Source organism: Sus scrofa, chromosome 7 (genome assembly GCF_000003025.6).
Source record: "Sus scrofa isolate TJ Tabasco breed Duroc chromosome 7, Sscrofa11.1, whole genome shotgun sequence".
NCBI lineage: Eukaryota > Metazoa > Chordata > Mammalia > Artiodactyla > Suidae > Sus > Sus scrofa.
This window is the reverse complement of record NC_010449.5, coordinates 36,828,080-36,847,754: the sequence shown is the minus strand read 5'-3', so window position 1 is coordinate 36,847,754 and position 19,675 is coordinate 36,828,080. Positions and strand designations below refer to the sequence as shown.

Here is a 19,675-nt window from a genome sequence, read left to right as displayed (position 1 = left end):
CCCCCCCCGAGTTTGGGGTGAGGTCTCCACTTTTCAAGACCTTCTTCAGCCATGTCTCCTCAGGGCAATTCTTGTCCCACCATGCGACGTCTTCTCACTCACCCTGCACCCTCCTGGCTTCCTCCAGGACCAGGAGTGGGTGGAGAGGGGCTCAGCCCAGACAGACACCCCACTCTCGGCCTTGGTGCTTGGCTTTGCCTGCCCCCGACCCCCACACACCAAGGGCGCTGGACACATGGCCCCTGAGGCACCAGACAGTCCAGTTTTCTTCTATCTCAGCCCCCCCGCCCCGGCAATCAGGGGGACAACTGCAGCTGCGTCATGTGACCCCCACTCAGGCCAAACTTGCCTCCCAGAGCAGCCCAGGCTGTGCCAGGCCTAGGATTGCCCCCTCCCCAGGCACAGCTCTGCCGCTGACACAGGCGTCGCCCTGTGCCTTGGAGCCATCGTGGCTTTGAGAAGCTGAAGTCAGCAGGAGATTAATTAATCAAAACCCGAACACATCTGCTGTTAATTAATTCAGTGCCAAGGGTTAACTCTTCCCTTTCTGGTTTCTCCGTCCCTTTGGCGGGAAGAGGGAAATAAGGGTGGGGAGTAGAGACCCCTCTTCCTCCATTTAGAAGGGAACGTGGAACAAGGGAGGAGGCCCCTGCAGGCCAGGGAAGCCCCATCCTTTTGGGGACTTTGTAGCAGGGTTGTGGCGCATCTGCTTTTGACAGTCACGGTCCCTGCCCAGTACTCATGCGTCCTGGGGAAATCTGAGATGGACACTTATCTTTATTTACAGCAACAAGTAGAGCAGACCCTCCCCCCAGTCATTCCCTCCCTCTCCCCTTCCAGTTTTTTTTTTTTTTTTTTTTTTTGCTTTTTTTATAGGGCTGCATTTGCAGCATATGGAAGTTCCCAGGCTAGGGGTTGAATCAGAGCGGCAGCTGCCGGCCTGCACCACAGCCACAGCAATGCCAGATCCTTAACCCACTGAGCAAGGCCAGGGATCGAACCCACATCCTCACGGGTGGGTACTAGTTGGGTTCGTTTCCGCTGCGCCACGATGGGAACTCCTCCAGTCTTTTCTATACGGGTTCCCACCCACCCCACCCCATCCCATCCCACCCTGTCCCGAGCCCAAGCCCAGCCCCGCCCTCTGGGTCCCAGTCCGGGTCAGGGAGGAGCCTGGGGAGGTGCTTGGCTGAGGTCGGGTGGGGTGTCTCTTTTCACATTTTGCTGTCCTCTAAGCCTGGTGGTGGTGGTGGGGGTGATGGGAGGCAGGCACAGGGGCAGTGAGAGGTAGACACAGCCCCTCGTCCAAGCCTCCCCCCGTGTCCCTGCCCCGCCCCCCCAACTTTCACAGTGTTCCGCAGCCCTGGCAGCTGATCCAGGACTGGTCCTCCAATCCCACCCCTGCCCAGGTCCTCCGTGCTGTTGTCCTTGGAAACCAGCGAGGAGGACAGGCACCCCCCAACCCCTGTCACTGGGCTGGGGTCCGGGAGGGCCCTGGGTGGGGGGGGGCCCAGGGGTGGGGGTCAGGAGGAGAAGCAGAGCCCGCAGCACTCCATGCAGATCTCCAGGCAGTCGGCCGACTCACAGCAGGCGTCCAGGATGCCACAGTCCAGGTCGCAGGGCAGGTCGCAGTCAGCGCACTCGCCGGAGCCACAGCAGCAGCAGCAGAGGCACGAGTCCTCCGAGCTGCAGGAGCCGCACGTGGCGCAGTCCAGGACGATGTTGCACAGCGTCAGGAACTCGCAGAACAGGCAGGATAGGATGCAGTGGACGCAACAGTCTGCAGAGAGAGGGCCAGGCTCGCTCAAGCAGGAGGGACCTTGCCCAGTGCTCGACCAGCCTGCACCAGCCCCATGAGGTGGGGACCCACCTCCCAGGTGACGACCCTGAGGCACAGAGAGGGAAGTGGGCTGAAGGTCTGAGCCAGGGCAGTCTGGGTCCTGGGTCCCTCCCTTAACCACCCTCAGTCACATATTTAGGGAACATGCAGTGATGACACGTTCCAGGAACTGTTCTAAGCAGTGCGCATAAATTAAACTCATTTAAACTTGCAACAGAGACTTCCGGTTGTGGCTCGGCGGCGGTAACGAACCCGACTAGTATTCATGAGGACACGGGTTCGATCCCTGGCCTCGCTCAGTGGGTCAAGGATCTGGCGTTGCCGGGAGCTGTGGTGTAGGTCGCAGACGCGGCTCAGATCCCGAGTTGCTGTGGCTGTGGCAGAGGCCAGCAGCTACAGCTCCAGTTCAACCAGTAGCCTGGGAACCTCCATATGCCGTGGGTTCAGTCCTAAAAAAACCAAAAGCACAAAAACAAACAAAGTTGCAAGAGCTCCTAGAAGTGGGGCAGTATTAGCCCCTCTTCATAGATGAAGAAACTCAGGCACAGGAAAGTCACTTGAAAATCTATGCAGAATCCTACTACTCTATCATCTCTCACCAGGCATCAGCTGCTTTCTCACAGGTCTCCCCACTCCCTAACTTGACCACCCCTCTCCCCACCTTTGACCACCCCTCTCCCCATCCACTCCCCACAAGGAGGCCAGAGGGACCCTTGAAAAGTGTCACGCAGATTTTGCCCTCCAGCACTCAGGTCCCTCTAGGGGCTTCCGCCTCACCAGGGGTAAGAGCACCAGAGGTCATAGTGGCCCCTGCAGATCCGCCCCCATTTCTCTGCTGTGGCCACATGGGCTACGTCTGGCCATGCAGGTGTTGCCCCCTGTCCCGTTAGCGCACTGGCATCAGATGTATGCTCGGCTCACTCTGTGCCCCACCACCCCTTCTTCCACAAAGGTCTCCTCTCAGTGAGGCCTTCCTTGGCGCCCTCTCTCTTTTTTTTAAATTTAACTTAATTTTTTTTTTTTTTTTTTTGCTTTTTAGGGCTGCACCTGGGGCACATGGAAGTTCCCGGTCAAATGAGAGCTGCAGCTGCCGGCCTACGCCACAGCCACAGAAACTCGAGATCCGAGCTGTGTCTGCGACTTACACCACAGCTCATGGCAATGCCAGATCCTTAACCCACTGAGCAAAGGCCAGGGATCGAACCCGCAACCTCATGGATACTAGTCAGGTTTGTAACTCGCTGAGCCACAGTGGGAACACCCGTTTTTAATTTTGTTAATTTAAGTATAGTTGATTTACAATGTTGTGCCAATTTCTGTTGTACACCAAAGTGACCCAGACATTCGTATACATACATTCTTTTTCTCATACTATCTATCTTCATGTTCTACCCCAAGAAATTGGATACAGTTCCAGTACAGGAAGATCTCATTGCTTATCCATTCTAAACGTAACAGTGTTGGAGTTCCCGTCGTGGCGCAGTGGAAACGAATCTGAATAGGTACCATGAGGTTGCAGGTTTGATCTTTGGCCTTGCTCAGTGAATTAAGGATCCGACGTTGCTGTGAGCTGTGGTGTAGTTCGCAGACACGGCTCGGGCGTTGCTGTGCTGTGGTGTAGGCTGGCGGCTGTAGCTCTGCTTAGACCCCTAGCCTGGGAACCTCCATATGCCACGGGTGCGGCCCTAAAAAGACAAAAAGACCAAAAAAAAAAAAAAAAAGTAACAGCGTTGGCACCCTCTTGAATACTGCAAGCTGCCCCCCGGGCCCCAGCCCTGGCACTGCTGGCTTTGCTTCCCTGCCCGGGGCTCATCACCTTCCACCACCTCCACCACTCTCCCCGCTTACCACAGGGTAAGCACAAGGGTGAGCATCTTTGCCAGTTATAGTCCCCGGAACAGCTCCTGGTACATCGGAATTCACAGGAAGTGAATTAATGCATGATCCTGCCCTCGGGTACCCAGCTGGTAAGTGGTGGGGGGGCTGGTTCTGAACTGCTTAGCTTGCTGCCAGGATGCTGGGCTGACCCCCCTCCTGGGGCCACTGGCAGATCCCTGGCACAGGCTGCTGGTCCTGTGGGAGTCTCCCACAGCCAAGGAGGCTCTGATGCCCCCACCCCGGTTCCTGTGTACAAGGAACAGGGGCTTGTGCAGTGCAGTTCGAACCCCTGCTATCTAACTGCAAATTGGATAAGGAAGCTCTTCAGTTGCAAATCTGATGAGACTGCTACCTTGTTTAAAACCCTTCAATGCTCCCTACTGTCCCCCAGATGAAATCAAGGTCCACTACATGGCTTACCAAGCACCCCCCTACAACATACCCCAGAGTCCAGGCGCTGTCTACTTAGAGTCTCACCTCCCACAATTCCTCAACTTGAACTTCATAATCTAACCACAGTAGCCAGTTCTCACCTCTGTGCTAATGCCCCCAGCTAGATCCTCCTACTGGTCCTTTAAAGTTTGCTCAAACACCTCCAGAGCCCTCCCAGACTCCCCTTCCCAGCTTTCTGGGCTGGGGTGGATGTCTCTGTGTTTACAGCATTCCGTGTGTTTGGCTGTATCATTTAGCACATCACAGGGTGATTACCTCTCTGGCACGAGAGATTTCTGAGGCTATGGACTGAGTTACTGGGCACACAGTGCAGAGCCTGGCTCACAAGGGAGGCCCAGTGCACTTTATTTTTTATTTTTATTTTTTGGCTGTCCTGTGGCATATGGAGTTCCCGGGCCAGGGATCAGATCCTAGCTGCAGTTGCAATCTCCATTGCAGCTATGGCAATGCCGGAACCTTAACCTTAGATCACTGGGGCCAGGGATCTAACCTGAGTCCCAGTGCTGCAGAGATGCTGCAGATCCCCTTGTGCCACAGCAGGAACTGCAAGGCCCAGTACATTTTAAATGCTTGAATACCCCTTTATGAACAAGATGACTGGCATGGGGCTGAAATGCTGCCCTTCCAAGCAGCGACCTGGTAAAGAGGCTGCTGTTGGTCCCTGCCTCAGCCTCAGAAGGACCCAGCTTTGGCAGCGTTTCCCAGGGGAAGGCAGGAGGGAGTGCTTACCTTCCTGCGCCTGGAGAGGGATCTGGGAGGCAGCGGACTTGGTACTGCCCTTGCTCTTCTTGCTGCCCTGGCTGGCGAGGGATGGGTGTGTCTGCAGTTTCCGGTGGACCTTGGGGCCACCCAGGGCACCGTTCCCCGTCCGCCTGGCACCGCCCAGCTCTGAGGGGTGGCCAGAGCCATTCGCCACTAGTGGGGTGCAGCCCAAGGGATTCCCCTGAGGCTGGCCTGGAAAGATGATAAGAAAGGACAATGGAGGAAATGGGGGATGGGGACGAGGTGGGTGCACAGCCTCCCAGCTCTGCTTTCACCCTGCCTGCTCCATCCCTAGATACACCACGGGTCACCCAGCTCATCTGTATCCTGCAGAGGGGGACATGGAGGCCCAGAGAGCAGAAGTGACTTGACCAGAGGCACGTCACAGAACAACGGCAGAGTAGAGCCTGGCTCCTGACTCCCAGACCAGTGCTTATTCCGGAAAATACAGAGGTGCAAGGCAAGGGGAGAGGTTCAGAGCCCTGGATCCCACCTTCTCACCCCACATTAAATGCACTCTCCTGCTCTTGGGGGTCCTAGGATTTTTTTTTTCTTCTTTCTTTTTTTAGGGCCACACCTGCAGCCTATGGAAGTCCCCAGGCTAGAGGTCGAATCAGAGCTACAGCTGCCGGCCTACGCCACAGCCACTGCCATGCCAGATCCAAGCTGCGTCTGCAACCTGTGCCATAGCTCATGGCAATGCCAGATTCTTAACCCACTGAGCAGGGCCTGGGATCAAACCTGAGTCTTCATGGGTACTAGTCAGGTTTGTTACTGCTGAGCCACAATGGCAACTCTGGCCCTGGGGTTTTTGGCAAGAATGGTGGCAGTTGGGGTGGATCAACAGCAGGGAAGTGGTTAATATCACCTTGGCCTCTGCCAGGCCCCCAGCTGTTTTTGCCCTTCGTGTGCTGGGTGATTTACTGGAGACATCTGTCTGGAGATGAATGTCCTGGCCCTGGAATCCACAGGCTCCTCACAGCAGCCCCTGGTCCCCCGCTCCTTCCACCCCCAGCTTCCCTGCCGATCCGGGCCTCCGCATTGTGGCAGCAGCAGAGATTGCTGAGGGGCCTCTGGGGTTTGGGTGAGGAGGGGGAGAAGAAGGGAAAAGGAAGGCCAATAGGGAGACCCCAAGGCTGGGAAGCCTGGGTCCCCACCTCAGGCTGAGGGACCGAACTGCAGCCTTAGCAGTGGTGTGCAGGGACGCTGGCTCTGGAGAGCCTCCCTCACTCAGGCGTGCCCACCTGGGTGGCACGGCTCGCTTCTCAAGAGACAAGGCCAGGGGTGTGTGTGTGTGTGTGTGTGTGTGTGTGTGTGTGTGTGTGTTGGGGGAAGAGACTGAGAAGGGGTCACAAGAGCTGGGGGACTCCCCCTGGCTGCTCAGGGCTCCTGATTCCTCTCGGGACCCAATGGCTCTGAGACCCTCCGGAAACATGGGGACACCTCCATCTCTCAGATTCTGGGGTCTGGATCCCTGCTCCCCCAGCACCAGGCCTGTGGGTTTGGATTGTTTCTGGAAGAGATAGGGGGGATGGGCTGGGAGGCTGAGGAGAGCAGAACGGGGCCTCTGTGCTGCCCCTGACTGCGGGGCCAGGCCTTCTACTGATGGTGGTAGCAGGCGGCTGGGCACTCCCTGCTTGCTGGCCACTGTTCTGTGCATTTGACATGAGAATTTTGTTTTGTTTTAGTATCGCACCTGCGGCATATGGAAGTTCCCAGGCTGCCGGCTTACGCCACAGCCACAGCAACACTGGATCTGAGCCACATCTGGAACCTATGCTGGAGCTTGTGGCAACACTGGGTCCTTAACCCAGGAATCAAACCCGCATCCTCAGGGACACTATGTCCGGTCTTCTGCAGAGCCACAATGGGAATTCCAACATGAGAATTAGCCTCAGCATCTCTATAGAGCCGTATTCTCTCTCTCTCTCTCTTTTTTTTTTTTTTTTAAGGGCTGCACCTGTGGCACTTGGAAGTTCCCAGGCTAGGGGTCAAATTGGAGCTGCAGCTACCGGCCTACACCACAGCTCATGGCAATGCTGGATACTTAACCCACTGAGCAAGGCCAGGGATCAAACCCTCATCCTCATGGATACTAGTCAGGTTCTTAACCCACTGAGCCACAAGGGGAACTCCAAATATCCTCCTTTTACATATGAGGAAATTGCGCCCCAAAGAAGTACAGTGACTTGTCCAAGGTCACACAGCTAAGGGTCAGAGATGGGACCATCCTGGAGGCTAAAAGTTGGGACTCCAAGGGCAGAGAGGCAAGGAGGGGGCAGAGACTGGGAGACAAGGGTCTGAGGAATAAGCTGCTACCACCACCATCACTACTCTTACACCCAGTAGCTGACAGGTCTTGAGCTTAACTTCCTTAAGCATCAAAGAGACCTAGTACTGCCCCATTTCACAGGTGAAAAAACTGAGGCCCAGAGAGGGTAAAACTTGCCAGAGGTTCCACAGCTCGGAAGTGGAGCAGGGAGGGGATGGAGGTGGGGAGAGAGGAACTGAGAGCCAGGCAGAGGATGGGAGACAGGGCTCTGCGGATGCTCCATGTGGGGAGCCTTTGGCCCTGAGCTGTGCCTACATCTGGGTAAACAGGGGTTAGGCTGTGGGAAGTGGCCAAGCCTGAATCATCCTGGCCCCACCTCCTGGCCCCACGGGGAGTGACTGGGCTGAGTCCTGGGCCAGCTTTGGTGCCCTCTGCCCTGCTGCCTAAACATGGGCACAGACACCAGCGGGCGGGAGCTTGCCTGTGGCCATGGCCGTGGGGGTGGCCGTGGGGGCTGAGTCACAGAGCAAACACTCGGGGCCGGGAGACATAGGCGTGTCTGTCCAGCTCCCATCCAGGCCCCCTTCTCCGTGGCCGTGGCGCTCACCTCTTTCTCTCAGTTCCATTGGGGGCTGTGTCTGGAGGAGGCTGAGGGCAGTGCACTAGCAGGATTTAGTAACCCTGGCTTCCAGGGAGTCCAGCTTAACCCCAGATGCCCTGGCTGAAGGCAGCTCCCCGCTCAGCCGTGCCAGCTAGGCTGGTAGGCATCGGATTCAGCACTGAGCTGGGAGATCAGAGCTCCCCAGTGTGTCCAGGGCTGAGCATGGGGCTTCATGCCTCGGTTTCCTCATCCGGAAAATGGGCTTGGCAGGAGCTATCCTGTGGCCTCGCTGGGGGCTGATATGGAGAGCGGGTGGGCATTTCATTCAGGGAAAGAAATCTAGCACGTGCCAATATGCCTATAGATTTTGCTAAAATGACCAAATGACTCTGACTGCCCCTTCCCCTGCTTCTGAGGGGGATGGGGGCGAATTCTCCTCCTCCAGGACCTTCTTGGAGACACTGAACCAAACCCGGGGCTAGAGCTGAGTTTTGCTCCTGTCTATCCAGAGCAACTGGGGGCCTCTCTCCTGCCGTTTTGCTCCTGAGACTCTGAAGGCTGGGCTGCCTCCCGCTCCAGCTCCCTGCCCTGATCCCCAGCCTCTCTCCATAAGCCTCATGCTCTCCATCCTGGACTATATTGCCCGGAGCCTGTCCACACTCATTTTAAACTAATTTTATACTAAGCATGTTGTCTGTGGAGGTCTTCTTCCTAGACAGCAAGGACAGCGACAGTGTCCTACCTCTTCCCCCCTGTTGGCACCTCCAGGTCCTTGCTCCCCGCTCAGCTCCCACGGGCGCCCATGGCATTTCTGCAATCCCATCTAGACTGGATTCTCTAATGCAACCCCTACATGTTGCCAGGCCAGTCCCCTGGTCCCCTAGGACTCACGTGTCACAGCTTCTATGGGGACATCGAGGTCAGTGCTGTCCAGGGCCTGGGGGATCCCAGGGCCATTGCCTTGGGGCATGGGGGGTGCCGCCTCCTCCAGGGAGCCCTCCTCTAGCGCTGCCTCCGCAGGATGAGCAGGTCCTGTCACTACCTCCAGCCCAGGCAGGAGGGATGTGGTCTGGGCTAGAGAAAAAGCAGACAGACTGAGGGACATTTTCCCGGTGCCCTCCTGTTTGCCCAGCCCCCGGTCCCCTTCCCACAGCCCAGCAGAAGCCCTCACTCTTGGTCTCAGTTACCCAGCCCTTACCCTATGTGGCAACAGCGCCAGACTCCAAAATAGAAAGTTCCCAAACCACAGCCTGTGAGCGAGCAAGGCTCTGTGTGTGTGTGTGTGTGTGTGTGTGTGTGTATGCCTGTGCACGTGTGTGTGTGTGCGTGTGCTCATGCACGTGTGCTGGTGGGGAGGGGGCCAGAGATGCACCACACAAAGGAAAGTCAGGGGAGGAGGCAGAAACAGCATAGGAGAGAAGTGAGGCAGAAACAGCACAGAAGAGAAGTGACGGATGGCCAGCAATGAAGAGGTAGAGACAGCCATCCAGAGTGATCTGGAGAGAGAAAGATCAGAGGGACAGGGGGGAAGGCAGAAGCAAAGTGAGACAGCACATCAGAAGGTGGGAGATCAGATGCAAAGGGAGAGGGACCCCAGACACTCAGTGACAGACAGCCCAGGACAGGCGGGAGGCTCAGCCGCCGCGTGAAAGTCAGCGATGGAGAGAAAGATAAAGCTGGGGTCGGAGGCAGAGGCGATGGCGAAGGAGGGGGATGCAGACAGAGCAGGAGGAGACAGACAGTGAGAAATTGGGTCAGAGAGAGGATGACAGCAGGAGAGAGAGGCAGAGGAGCCTGGCAGTGAGGCGGAGGGGCCACGGGCAGGAAGAGAGACAGGGAGACGGAGACAGGGAGACAGCCCGAGTGCGCTGGACGAGGCGGCCGGCAGCCACAGGTAATTACAGTGAGCGGCTTGGCCCCTCCGCGCGAGGTGGGCGGAAGGCAGATATGGAGCCACAGTTCCTGAGGTGGCAGGACTAGGGCCCCCTGGGCCCGGGGAGGGGGGCGAATGTTCTGGGGGCTGGGAGCTGGGGCAAGGAGGCAGAAGGGGGACCTGGAAAAAAGTGTGGGAAGGCCCGAGGGTGGACAAGGAGGGTGAAGCCTGGGGGCACAGGGCCAGGGGCCAGGCTGGGCAAGGACAAGGCGCAGCCAGAGACACTCAGAGAGAGACAGAGGCCAAAGGGCTCAGGGAGAGGAGAGGGACACAGGGAGACATGGAGAAAGATGGAGAGAAAGGGTGATGAGCCAGTGGCCGCCCTAACCCCACACACAGAGATCACGAGACACATCTGCAGGGACTGCGGGAGACCAAGGCTAGTCTTGGAAGTGGCAACGGAACCAGTCACAGAGCCCAGGGGCCCTTACACAGGGTGTCCTTCTCTGAGCCTCGCAATGAGACGAGCGGGGGAGGGAGATACTCGAGGGACCCTTTGGGGCACGCAGGCCTCGGGGGATGGAGTGTCCTCAAGGGAGGGGACAAGGCCTGAGCCATCCTGGCTCTGCACATCCTGGTCTCCCGTGGCCCAGGGGACAGAGGCTCCATGTGAGTCCCACGGACAGCAGCAGGCATGCTCCCACCCGCCCAGGGGAACCCCTGGCTCCACCTGGAGCCAGAAGCGGGGACAGGGAGAGGGTGGGCTAGGGCTCCAGTTGCCCCTGGAAGGCAGCCTCTATATGCTGGGACAGCCTCCAGGTGCCGAGGAAGGCAGAGGGCAGGTCCCTCCAGCCCCGTCTATTCCCTTGGGCCCATGGAGAGTCCCTCTCACTGCCTGGGTTAATGGGAGGGCAGGTGACTTTCTAAAGACGGCAGGGCTGGCACCAGGGGGAGCAGGCCAGGGGAGAGGACCCCCAAGGGGGAGCCAGGCTGTCTGCTCCGTGACACCTCTCCCAGCCCATAGCCTGGTCTCTGGCAGCACGGACATGGCTCTCGAGGGCCAAGACCAGGCTGACGTGAAGAGGGAGGCTCGGCTTGCGTCCTAATCCTCAGGAGGGGACTAGACCACCCAACCTTGGAGCCTAAGCGAAGTGCTGGCCCTGAATGAAGAGCAGGGCTGGCCCTCCCGGGCGTCCTAAGGACAAAAGCCTGAGTGAGGAGCTCAAAAGACCCAAGCCCTGGGTTTTACCAGATGCCAGCTTGGGCGAGGTACTAGGACTTGGGTCACCTTGTGTGGAAAGGGGGCTCCTAAGGCTGGTGCTTTGAAGTTTCAAAGAGTAAATGAATCCCTCAGCAGTGCCCCCGCCAGCAGAGGGCCATCCGCCCCTCCCCCGCCCACCCTCTCTCCTCTCCCTTCCTTCCTTTCCTCCTTCCTTCCTTCCTGTGCTGTTTGGTGTAATAGCACCGATGCACCTCCCAATACCGTCAAGCGCTGGGTGGGCCCACATGAGAAAGACCAGGTCGCTGTCCCGGGGGCTCCTCCGTCAGGGTGGGGGTGGGGGACCGTGCACCCGCTGAGGGGCGGGAGCTCGGCAGGGGCCTCTAAGAACTGCGGAAGCACAGATGGTGGCACTTATCCCAGGTGGGGGGGGGGTGGTCTAGGAGGGACTTCCTGGAGAAGGCAATGCCCACCCTGGGTCCTGAATAATCGGTCAACAAAGAAAGGGAAAAGGATGTTTAGAGGACAGCAGCAGAAACGGTTGGGAATCCCTGGTGGTAAGAGCTGCAGCGTGAAGAAGGGAAGCTAGAATGATAATCAGGGCGTGGCGGGCCTCGAGGTCACTTCCCAGGCTTTCTCTTGAGGTCGCCGGGGTGCACAGAGGTGACACCGTTAGTTAGTTCCATGGTGGAAGGAGCCAGGATGGCAGCTCTCTTGGCCCCCAGGGGTGGAGAGGGAGGGAGGAGAGAAAGAGGCGTTGGGGAGACTGGTTGTCACCTCTGCCCTCCTCCCCGCAGGTCACCTGCCTGTCACTCTCTGGGCAACCTCTCCTAATAGGCACCTTCAGGGCTGGGGACCTCTGTTGGGGACAGGAAATTACAGAGGATAGATGACTCCCCAGGAGGCCCCTCCTGCAGGAAACCTGCCATTCTGGGGTGAGCATCAGACCTTGGAAGGAAACCAGGGAGGAAGAAAATCCAGTCCAGGCATCTTGACCTGGAAACACAGACAGACAGACCTTCTGGAGCCAGGAGGGCAGCCGAGGGGACCCAGCAGACGCCTGGGGGAGCAACAGTAAGGGCAGAGAGAGGAAGCTGTGCTGAGGGCCCAGGGACACAGAAGCCGAATGACAGGGAACAAGAACTGACAGGAAGGAGTTCCTGCTGTGGTGCAACGGGATGAATGGTGTCTCCTCAGCAGCAGGGATACCAGTTCGATCCCCGGCTCAGCGCAGTGGGTTAAGAATTGCTGCATTGCTGCAGCTGTGGCGTAAGTCACAGCTCAGGCTCAGATTTGATCCCTGGCCTGGGAACTCCATATGCTGTGGGGCAGCCAAACAACAAACAAACAAACCAAAAAGAGTGACAGGAGACTTGGTCTGCGAATGACATGCTGCCCAGAGGCTCTAATGCCAAGATGCTGGACCAAGAAACCGTTTTCTCTCTCTCTCTCTCTTGTTTTTTTAAATTTCTGAATGGTTTGAATTTTCTTTTCTTTTTTCTTTTTAGGCCCGCACCTGCGGGATATGGAGGTTCCCAGGCTAGGGGTCAAATCGGAGCTACAGCTGCCGGTCTACACCACAGCCACAGCCACATCAGATCTGAGCCATGTCTTCACCTACACCACAGCTCACGGCCACACTGGATCCTTAACTCACTGAGCAAGGCCAGTGATCGAACCTGGATACTAGTCAGATTCCAAGAAACCGCTCTTGCTGGGAGCACATGGTGCAGAAAAGCCACGCAAGAGGCAGAGCGCATGTGCCCAACCATCAAGAGACCAAAAGAGCCCTCCTGTGACCAGAAGACCCGCCCCTATCCAGCCTCAGTGGGGAGAACATCTCTGAGAAGAAACTCCCAGACAGCAAGGGGGCCAGCAATGGCCAAGGGTTGTGCAGGAAGGGATGAGGTGGGAGTCGGAGCGGGGCTGGAGTCCCAGGTTAAGGCCCCGCCCTCCCCGGAGGTGCCCTCTGCTCACCCAGTGGCATACCCGCTCCACCTGCCCAGAGAACAACCTTTTTCTAACGTGCTGGGGGGCGGGGGGCTTCAGTGCTGGTGGCCCCTCTGAGCAGAAGCCCCAGCCTGCATTTCTTTCAAGGGTCCCCATCCCCAAAGGAGAAACACAGAAAGGCAAGAACCCCTTTGCTTTGATGCATTCTCACCCCTAACACAGGAAAAGGTTCCGGAGGACAAGGCCCTGAGTTCTGGAAAGACTAGTCCCAGGAGAGGGTGGAAAAGTCATGTTAAATCCCTAAGACGGAGTTTCCGTCATGGCTCAGTGGTTAACGAATCTGACTAGGAATGATGAGGTTGCGCATTCGATCCCTGTTCTTGCTCAGTGGGTTGAGGATCTGGCGTTGCCGTGAGCTGTGGTGTAGATCGCAGACACAGCTCGGATTCTGAGTTGTTGCAGCTGTGGCGTAGGCTGGCAGTTATGGCTCCGATTCGACCCCTAGCCTAGGAACCTCCATATGCTGCAGGAGCGGCCCTAGAAAAGGCAAAAAGACCAAAAAAAAAAAAAAAAAAAAAAAAAAAAAAAACAAAACCCCTAAGCCCAAGAGGGAAACCAAGACTCAAAATTTCAGCTGGATCCCATGTGCTCCCTCTGGCCGCTGTTCCTGGACCAAGAAGGAGTTAGGGGGATCTCTTCCACGAAGGAAGGGTTTACTCCATGCCTGGAAAGTGTCCCCAGGGTCCTTGTCCCCAAGCTCCCAGGCCTAGTCCCTCTCCACTACCTTTGTGGACAGTGGACCTGGCCCTTCCCCTTGGAGCTCCGATCACCTCTGCAGAGAGAGGGCCGGGATCCCATCCACTCCGAGAGGGGTGACCAGAACCCCAGATTCTGGTCTCTCTTTGGCCAGGTATTCAAGGCCTCCAGTCTCTATGAATTCAACCTAATCAATGGACAAGGATCCTGTGTTCCAGGCCACCTGACCTTGGCACGGCCCCAGGCCACCACCAGCCTTCCGCCTAACCCATCCAAGCTTGTATTGACTTCCTCTGGTTTTTTTGTTTTGTTTTGTTTTTTTGTTTTTTTGGTCTTTTTAGGGCCACACCCGCAGCATATGGAGTTCCCAGGCTAGGGGTCTAATCAGAGCTGTAGCCACGGGTCTACACCACGGCCACAGCTACAGCAGATCCGAGCCGCATCTGCGACCTACACCACAGCTCACGGCAACGTCAGATCCTCAACCCACTGAGCAACGTCAGGGATCGAACCTGCAACCTCATGGTTCCTAGTCGGATTCGTTAACCACTGCGCCATGATGGGAACTCCTTGACGTCCTCTTATATTGAGGTCTTCCTACCCTTTCCCTCACTCCGACTCCAACTCATCTTTCATGACCCTGCTGGAGCTCCATCTCTTTCTCCAGAAAGCCTTCTCTGATCCTCCTCTGAGTGGCTCACTGAGAACTTAGCGCCCAGGGTTCCCCTTCGGAAATCATAACTCGGTAGCAAATTCCAAGGGGTCAACCCGACTGCGGCCCTCCCCAGCTCCCGCCCTTGGGCGGGTCCATGTCCATCTCTACACCCATGGTAGTGGATGCTCAGCCCATGTCTGTTGGTGAGGACAGTTCTGGAGCCTGGAAAGCCCCAGATCAGGGGAAGGCCAGAGAACGCGAAGGTGAGGATTAGGGCTGGCATCTGGCACCAAGGAGGCAACAACATGGGCTCGCTTGACATGCATCTGTGACATACAGGTCCGTCTCAGACTACCAGGCTGAGGACTGGAGCGGGACTGAATTGGCCCGTTAGGCCGGGTCCGGTTGGTTTTATTTTAGGTCTGAAGGCTCCAATTCCCCAAGAAATTCAATTTAGAACCAAGAGCAGGAATGTGACGCCCCAACGCTGGGCAGAAATCTGCTGTGGGTTATGGAGCCAGGCTCCGGGGGCTCTCAGGGTAGGTGAGGAGGAGGCCACTGGGGGAGCCAAGGGTGTGGGGGCTTGGCCGCCTGCCGCAACCAGAGCTGCGCCGCCGCTGAGTCCTGCTGCACCCCGTCTGCGCCCTGGGCGGCTGAGGGAGGGGCTGACTTGCTCCCTAGCTGTCCTGCCAACAGGGCCCCAGCGGGGCAGCGCTGTGGCCTTGCTGTTCTGTCAGCACTCGGCAGGGAGCGTGGGGGATTCTGGTCTCGGATTCAGGCGTCTGTGGGGGTTTGGCTGGGTCTCCTGCGGTTTGGGCTTCCTGGGCAGCAGGCTCATTCTCCCAAAGCGGCAGAGCCAGACCTTCTCGTGTTATGAAAGCCACATTGTCTGGCCCAGCCCAGGCTGGGGAGGGGGCTCACTGGGGTGGGGGTGGGGATGGGCCTCAAGTTACAGCTCAGGGCTGAACCCTCCCAGTGGCCCACCCTGGCCCTGGTCCCAGGCCCCAAGCACTTCCAGCCCCTCCTCTCCCTGCTGGGGCTCCAAACGGGTCACACAGGGGAGAGGATCTTGGAAGAAGGGAGCGGTGGAAGGAGCAGAGAAAATGGATAAGCCGAGGAAGAAAGCAGAGGAGAGTGGGAGGGTGGGAAAGAAGCCGGAGGCCGAGAAAGAGAGGAGGAGCGAAAGAGAGAGGGAGAGAGAAAACTCTCAGACAGAGAGAAAGAGCCTCCCTGGGCCCCTGCCGCCAGCTCTCTCTTCAGGCTGCAGGAGCCCAGTTCTTGGAGTTTATCCCCCACAAGCCCCTGCTCCAGGGCCCCCACGGGGCGGGGGGATCTGAGGGCTGGCGGGATGCACAGCAGACAGACACATCAGCCTCACGAATGTGCTGGCCCCTGGCCCGACATCTCCCACTTGTCCTCACTCTGCTTTTGGAGACCCCCCCCCCCGCCCCTGCCCTGCCTCCACCTCCAGAGCCCTGGGTCTCTAGAGTGCCAGCACCCACACCAGGTAGTCCTGGGCCTCTCCAAACAGGTGGACCAGCCCCTATGGGCAGATGTGGAGACGGAGGCCAGAGAGGGGAAGGGAACTCGTCCAAGGCCACGCAGGGAGTTGGTGCCAGAGGTCCAGAACCAGACCTCCAGATTATTCAGAGACTCAAAGAGGGAGGGAGCGGGAATGGGGGGTGGGTGAGAGGAAGGCAGATTAGACTAACCTAGAGCTGGGATGAAAGGCACGAAATCTGGGCCTGTACTTCTGCACGCCATCCCTGCTGCCCCTGAACAAGCCCAGATGTTCCTGACTCCTCCCTGACCTTGTGTTCCACTGTAAGCTCACATCTGTACTGTGAGGAGAGGGAACCAAGAGCCACAGCCCCAGGACTCTTCCCTGGCCCCCTAAATCCCCAGCAGGGAGTCACAAACCCTCCTGGTTTGGGAGGCTCCTGCAGGAATCCCAGGGGGGGTTAAAGAGCCCAAGACTTGGGGGAAGGGACATGTCACTCCGGTTGTAGGTACTTGGTGGAGAGAGAGAAAGAGATGGAAGGTGTGTGTCTGTGCGTGTCTGTGTGTGCCTGCAGAGTAGGAGTGGCCGGGACTGGCCAGGCCCAGGCGGAGAGGAAGGCGAGCAGAGGAGGCAAGGAGGGGAGGGCCGGGTCCCGCAGCCGCTAGCTGCGGACAAAAGTTTTCGGGAAGCGCTCTGCTCGGCTGGGTTGGGGGGAAGGGAAGGAGAGAAGACTCAGACACCCCCACCCCCGCCTCAGGCCCCCATAAATATTTACACACTGGGCAGAAACTGCTGGGACACAAATCCAAGGAGGACCCACAGACACTGCGGTGTGTGTGTGTCTGGTGTGTGTGTGGGGGGGAGTTGGAGCCAACTTGGCGCTGCCACCGCCTCCGCTCGGGCCCTGCCCCCACCGCCCCAGCCCTCCAGTCTCCTCGGACCCTGTCCTCCATACCCAGAGTCCTCGCCCTCACCTTCACCCAAGCTCCCCCGAACAGTCTCCCCACTTCTGAGGGAGAAGGGAGGAGAATTCCCCCTCCCCCAGCCGCCTAACCCGCTCCCTTCCAGCCTCGCTCTCCATCCCCGATCCTACCTGGGTCCGGGGCTGCGCTGGGGGCTCCATGCGGCGCGTCGCAGTGAGGGGGACGCTGGCCACTCACCTGGGACATCGGCCCGGGACCTGCGGGAGACAGAGCTTAGCGGGCTGGGGGGACGGTCCTGCGCGCGTGCCGGGGTAAAGGGGCCGGACAGGGGGCGATCCAGCCGCAGCCTCTCTCTTTCCCGCTTTCCGGCGCGGCCCCCGACCGACTTACTCGTGGGAGCTGCGCGCTGCTCTTCCGCCCCGCGAAGATCACCGCGCGGGGCCTGCCATGCGCGCCGGCCGCGGAGCCCCAGGGGCCACTCGGCTCCTCCGCGCTCGCCCGGTGCCCCTCCCCTTTCACTCGCTCCTTTCTCCCATTTCGGCGCCAGCGCGCGCCGCTCGCCCCCTTCTTTCTGCCTCTTCTCGCGGCAGCCCCCTCGCTCCTCCCCCACTCGGCTCTCCCCTCCCCTCCCGCCGGCCCACCCTCTCCCCGCCCCCTCTTCGCCTTCCCAGGCGCCCCCCCCCCACCGCGCCCCTGCCCCCCCAACGCGTCCGACTAGGCGCAGCCAGGGCCGGACACGTCTGTCCGCGGGGCGCCGCGGCCGGAGCCCCCACAGGAAGCCGGCTCCGCGCGCTTCCTCCGCGCTCTCGGAGCTGGGCCCCAGGCTCCCCAAATCTCCGCCCCCCTCCCAGGCCCAGTGCTCCGAGGGACTGCAAACAGTGCCGCGTGTTCCCCCTCTCCTGTTCTAAACTCTGAAAAGTTTTCGCAAAAGCAAGAGAACCAGAGAGAAAGCACGCTGACCACGGCTACCTCGAGCCAATTGTCTGAAAACTTGAGGCCCCAAACCTCGCTGTCCCAAAGATGGAAGCGATCAAGTTTCTCAGGCACCCTTTGTCTACCCCCTCGGTCTCCCCCCGGGGTCCTAAGCCCTGGCACAGTCCTGGTGCCCACCCCGCTATTAGTTGTCCCTTCGGGAAATCCGGTTAAGTGACTATCTAGCCTCCTGTGTCCTAGAGCAGCCCTGAGCGTGCCTAATCCCCCAACCCCTACCAGCCGTGCGTGGGAATATGGGTCAGAAACCCAACTTTGAAGGCCGAGAGGTTCTGGAGTTCAGCTCGTCTTTTGGCTCCAGACTGGAATCTGAGCCCTTCCAGATTTCGCGTGCGCGGCAAAGGGGAGCGAAGGAGCCCCTCCAGGCTGGGGCAGCCAGGCGACACATCTGGAATTGTGAGCTGGTCCCTCCTCTGGGCCGGGGGTAGGAAGGGGCGGTCGCGGTGGGGTGGGGGGGAACTCAAGGACTCTCAGCCTCGCTCCGTCCGGGGCCAGGTCCTGGAGGACAGGGGTGGGCAGGGACCCTGCCACCCGCCGGGTGTGGGCAGGAGATGGGGTGGGAGGGCCCATGGGATGGTTCTCAGGTAGGGCTACCCGCGGGGGTGACAGTGACTTGGCTACGCTTGGCCGAGGACGCCTCGGAGCCTGGAGTCTGGGCTCCGCACGCACCACGAGGGCCCGGGAGCTATTAGGGAGGCGGCGGCGGCTGCAGCGGCGTCAGGCCAGTTCTCCCGGTTCCGCCTTCCAGCCCGGGCTTGAAACTGGGGACTGGGGCGCCAGGACCCTGTTAGGGACTTGGGGCCTCTCATTGGTGTCTCTCAGTCCCCGCAGTCGTTACTTACCAAGCTCAGAGGACCTCTCCTCGCTGGGCCGTCACGCCCCCGCGATGGGCCCAGGTAGCTTTGCCCGGAAATGGGGGCCCCAGGCCGGGTGGAGAGGGTCCCGCTCCCTGGCCGGGCTGCCTGCTGAGGGGCCTGGCCTGGAGCCCCCGGGAGCCAGCCCAGATCAGGCTGCTGTCTGGAAGTTCTGGGGAGCAGGGTGGACTCCCCCCTTCCCGGCAAGGGCTGAGTCACCCGGCGCACCCGCGGGGCTTGGCCACTGCAGCATTCTTGCTGGCTTACCTGGGCCCGCCGGCTTGGCCTCATCTGCCTCCAAAAGTGGGAGTGGGAGGGTGAAAGGGAGATGGGCAGTTGTCTCCAGGGCAGCCCCCATGTCTCTCTCTGTCGGGCTCCTGCAAGTGGGGAGCCCCTAGAGCTGCACCACTTCCCTCCTCTCCTGCTTTTCAGCTTCTATTCAGGGCCCCTAAACTCTGGATCAGCCCAGTCTCCCAGTCTTACTGTCCAAATCACCTGCTTGAGATCAGCAGCCTTCTGAATCTGGCCCAGCATTAATTAATATATTTGGTTTGTTGGAAATGTAAAATATACTTTGTTTAATCCCACATGGTTATATAGGTGTGCTCAGGTTTGTGAAAAGCAAGCAAGCTGAACATTTAAGGTACATAAAATGGTTTTGTATGACTATTATACATGAATAAAAAGTTTTAAGGGATTCCCGATGGCTCAATGGGTTAAGAACCCAACTAGTATCCATGAGGATGTGGGTTTGATCCCTGGCCTCACTTAGCGGGTTAAGGATCCGGCGTGGCTGCAAGCTGTGGGATAGGTCACAGACACCGCTGGGATCTGGCGTTGTGGTGCTGTGGCTGTGGTGTTGACTGGCAGCTGCAGCTCTGATTCAGCCCCTAGCCTGGGAACTCCATGTGCCTCAGGGACAGCCCTAAAAACACACACACAAAAAAATTTTTTTTAATCAACACGTTAGGAGTTTCCATTGTGGTGCAGTGGAAACGAATCTGACTAGGAACCATGAGGTTGTGGGTTCGATCCTTGGCCTTGCTCAGTGGCTTAAGGATCTAGTGTTGCCATGAGCTGTGGTATAGGTCGCAGATGAGGCTCAGATCTGGCGTTGCTGTGGCTTTGGCATAGGCTGGCAGCTGTAG

General features: G+C 58.4%; 1 protein-coding gene across 5 annotated transcripts; it reads right to left on the bottom strand.

The window, feature by feature from the left end:
• MDFI (MyoD family inhibitor) lies at window positions 760–18,695 on the bottom strand. Of its 5 annotated transcripts, none has more exons than XM_013977909.2 (5): window positions 18,516–18,691; window positions 16,854–16,940; window positions 8,698–8,880; window positions 4,901–5,125; window positions 760–1,780 (listed from the first exon to the last, which is right to left on the bottom strand). In XM_013977909.2, exons 2-5 carry the CDS (start codon window positions 16,927–16,929, stop codon window positions 1,524–1,526), a joined length of 741 nt encoding a protein of 246 aa, XP_013833363.1. In that variant the 5' UTR covers window positions 16,930–16,940; window positions 18,516–18,691; the 3' UTR covers window positions 760–1,523. The 5 variants fall into 5 exon arrangements, with proteins under 5 accessions (XP_013833363.1, XP_001927069.1, XP_013833365.1 ...); XM_001927034.5 differs by lacking the exon at window positions 18,516–18,691 and adding an exon at window positions 17,074–17,309; XM_013977911.2 differs by having other exon boundaries at window positions 1,108–1,780; window positions 8,698–8,875; window positions 18,516–18,695.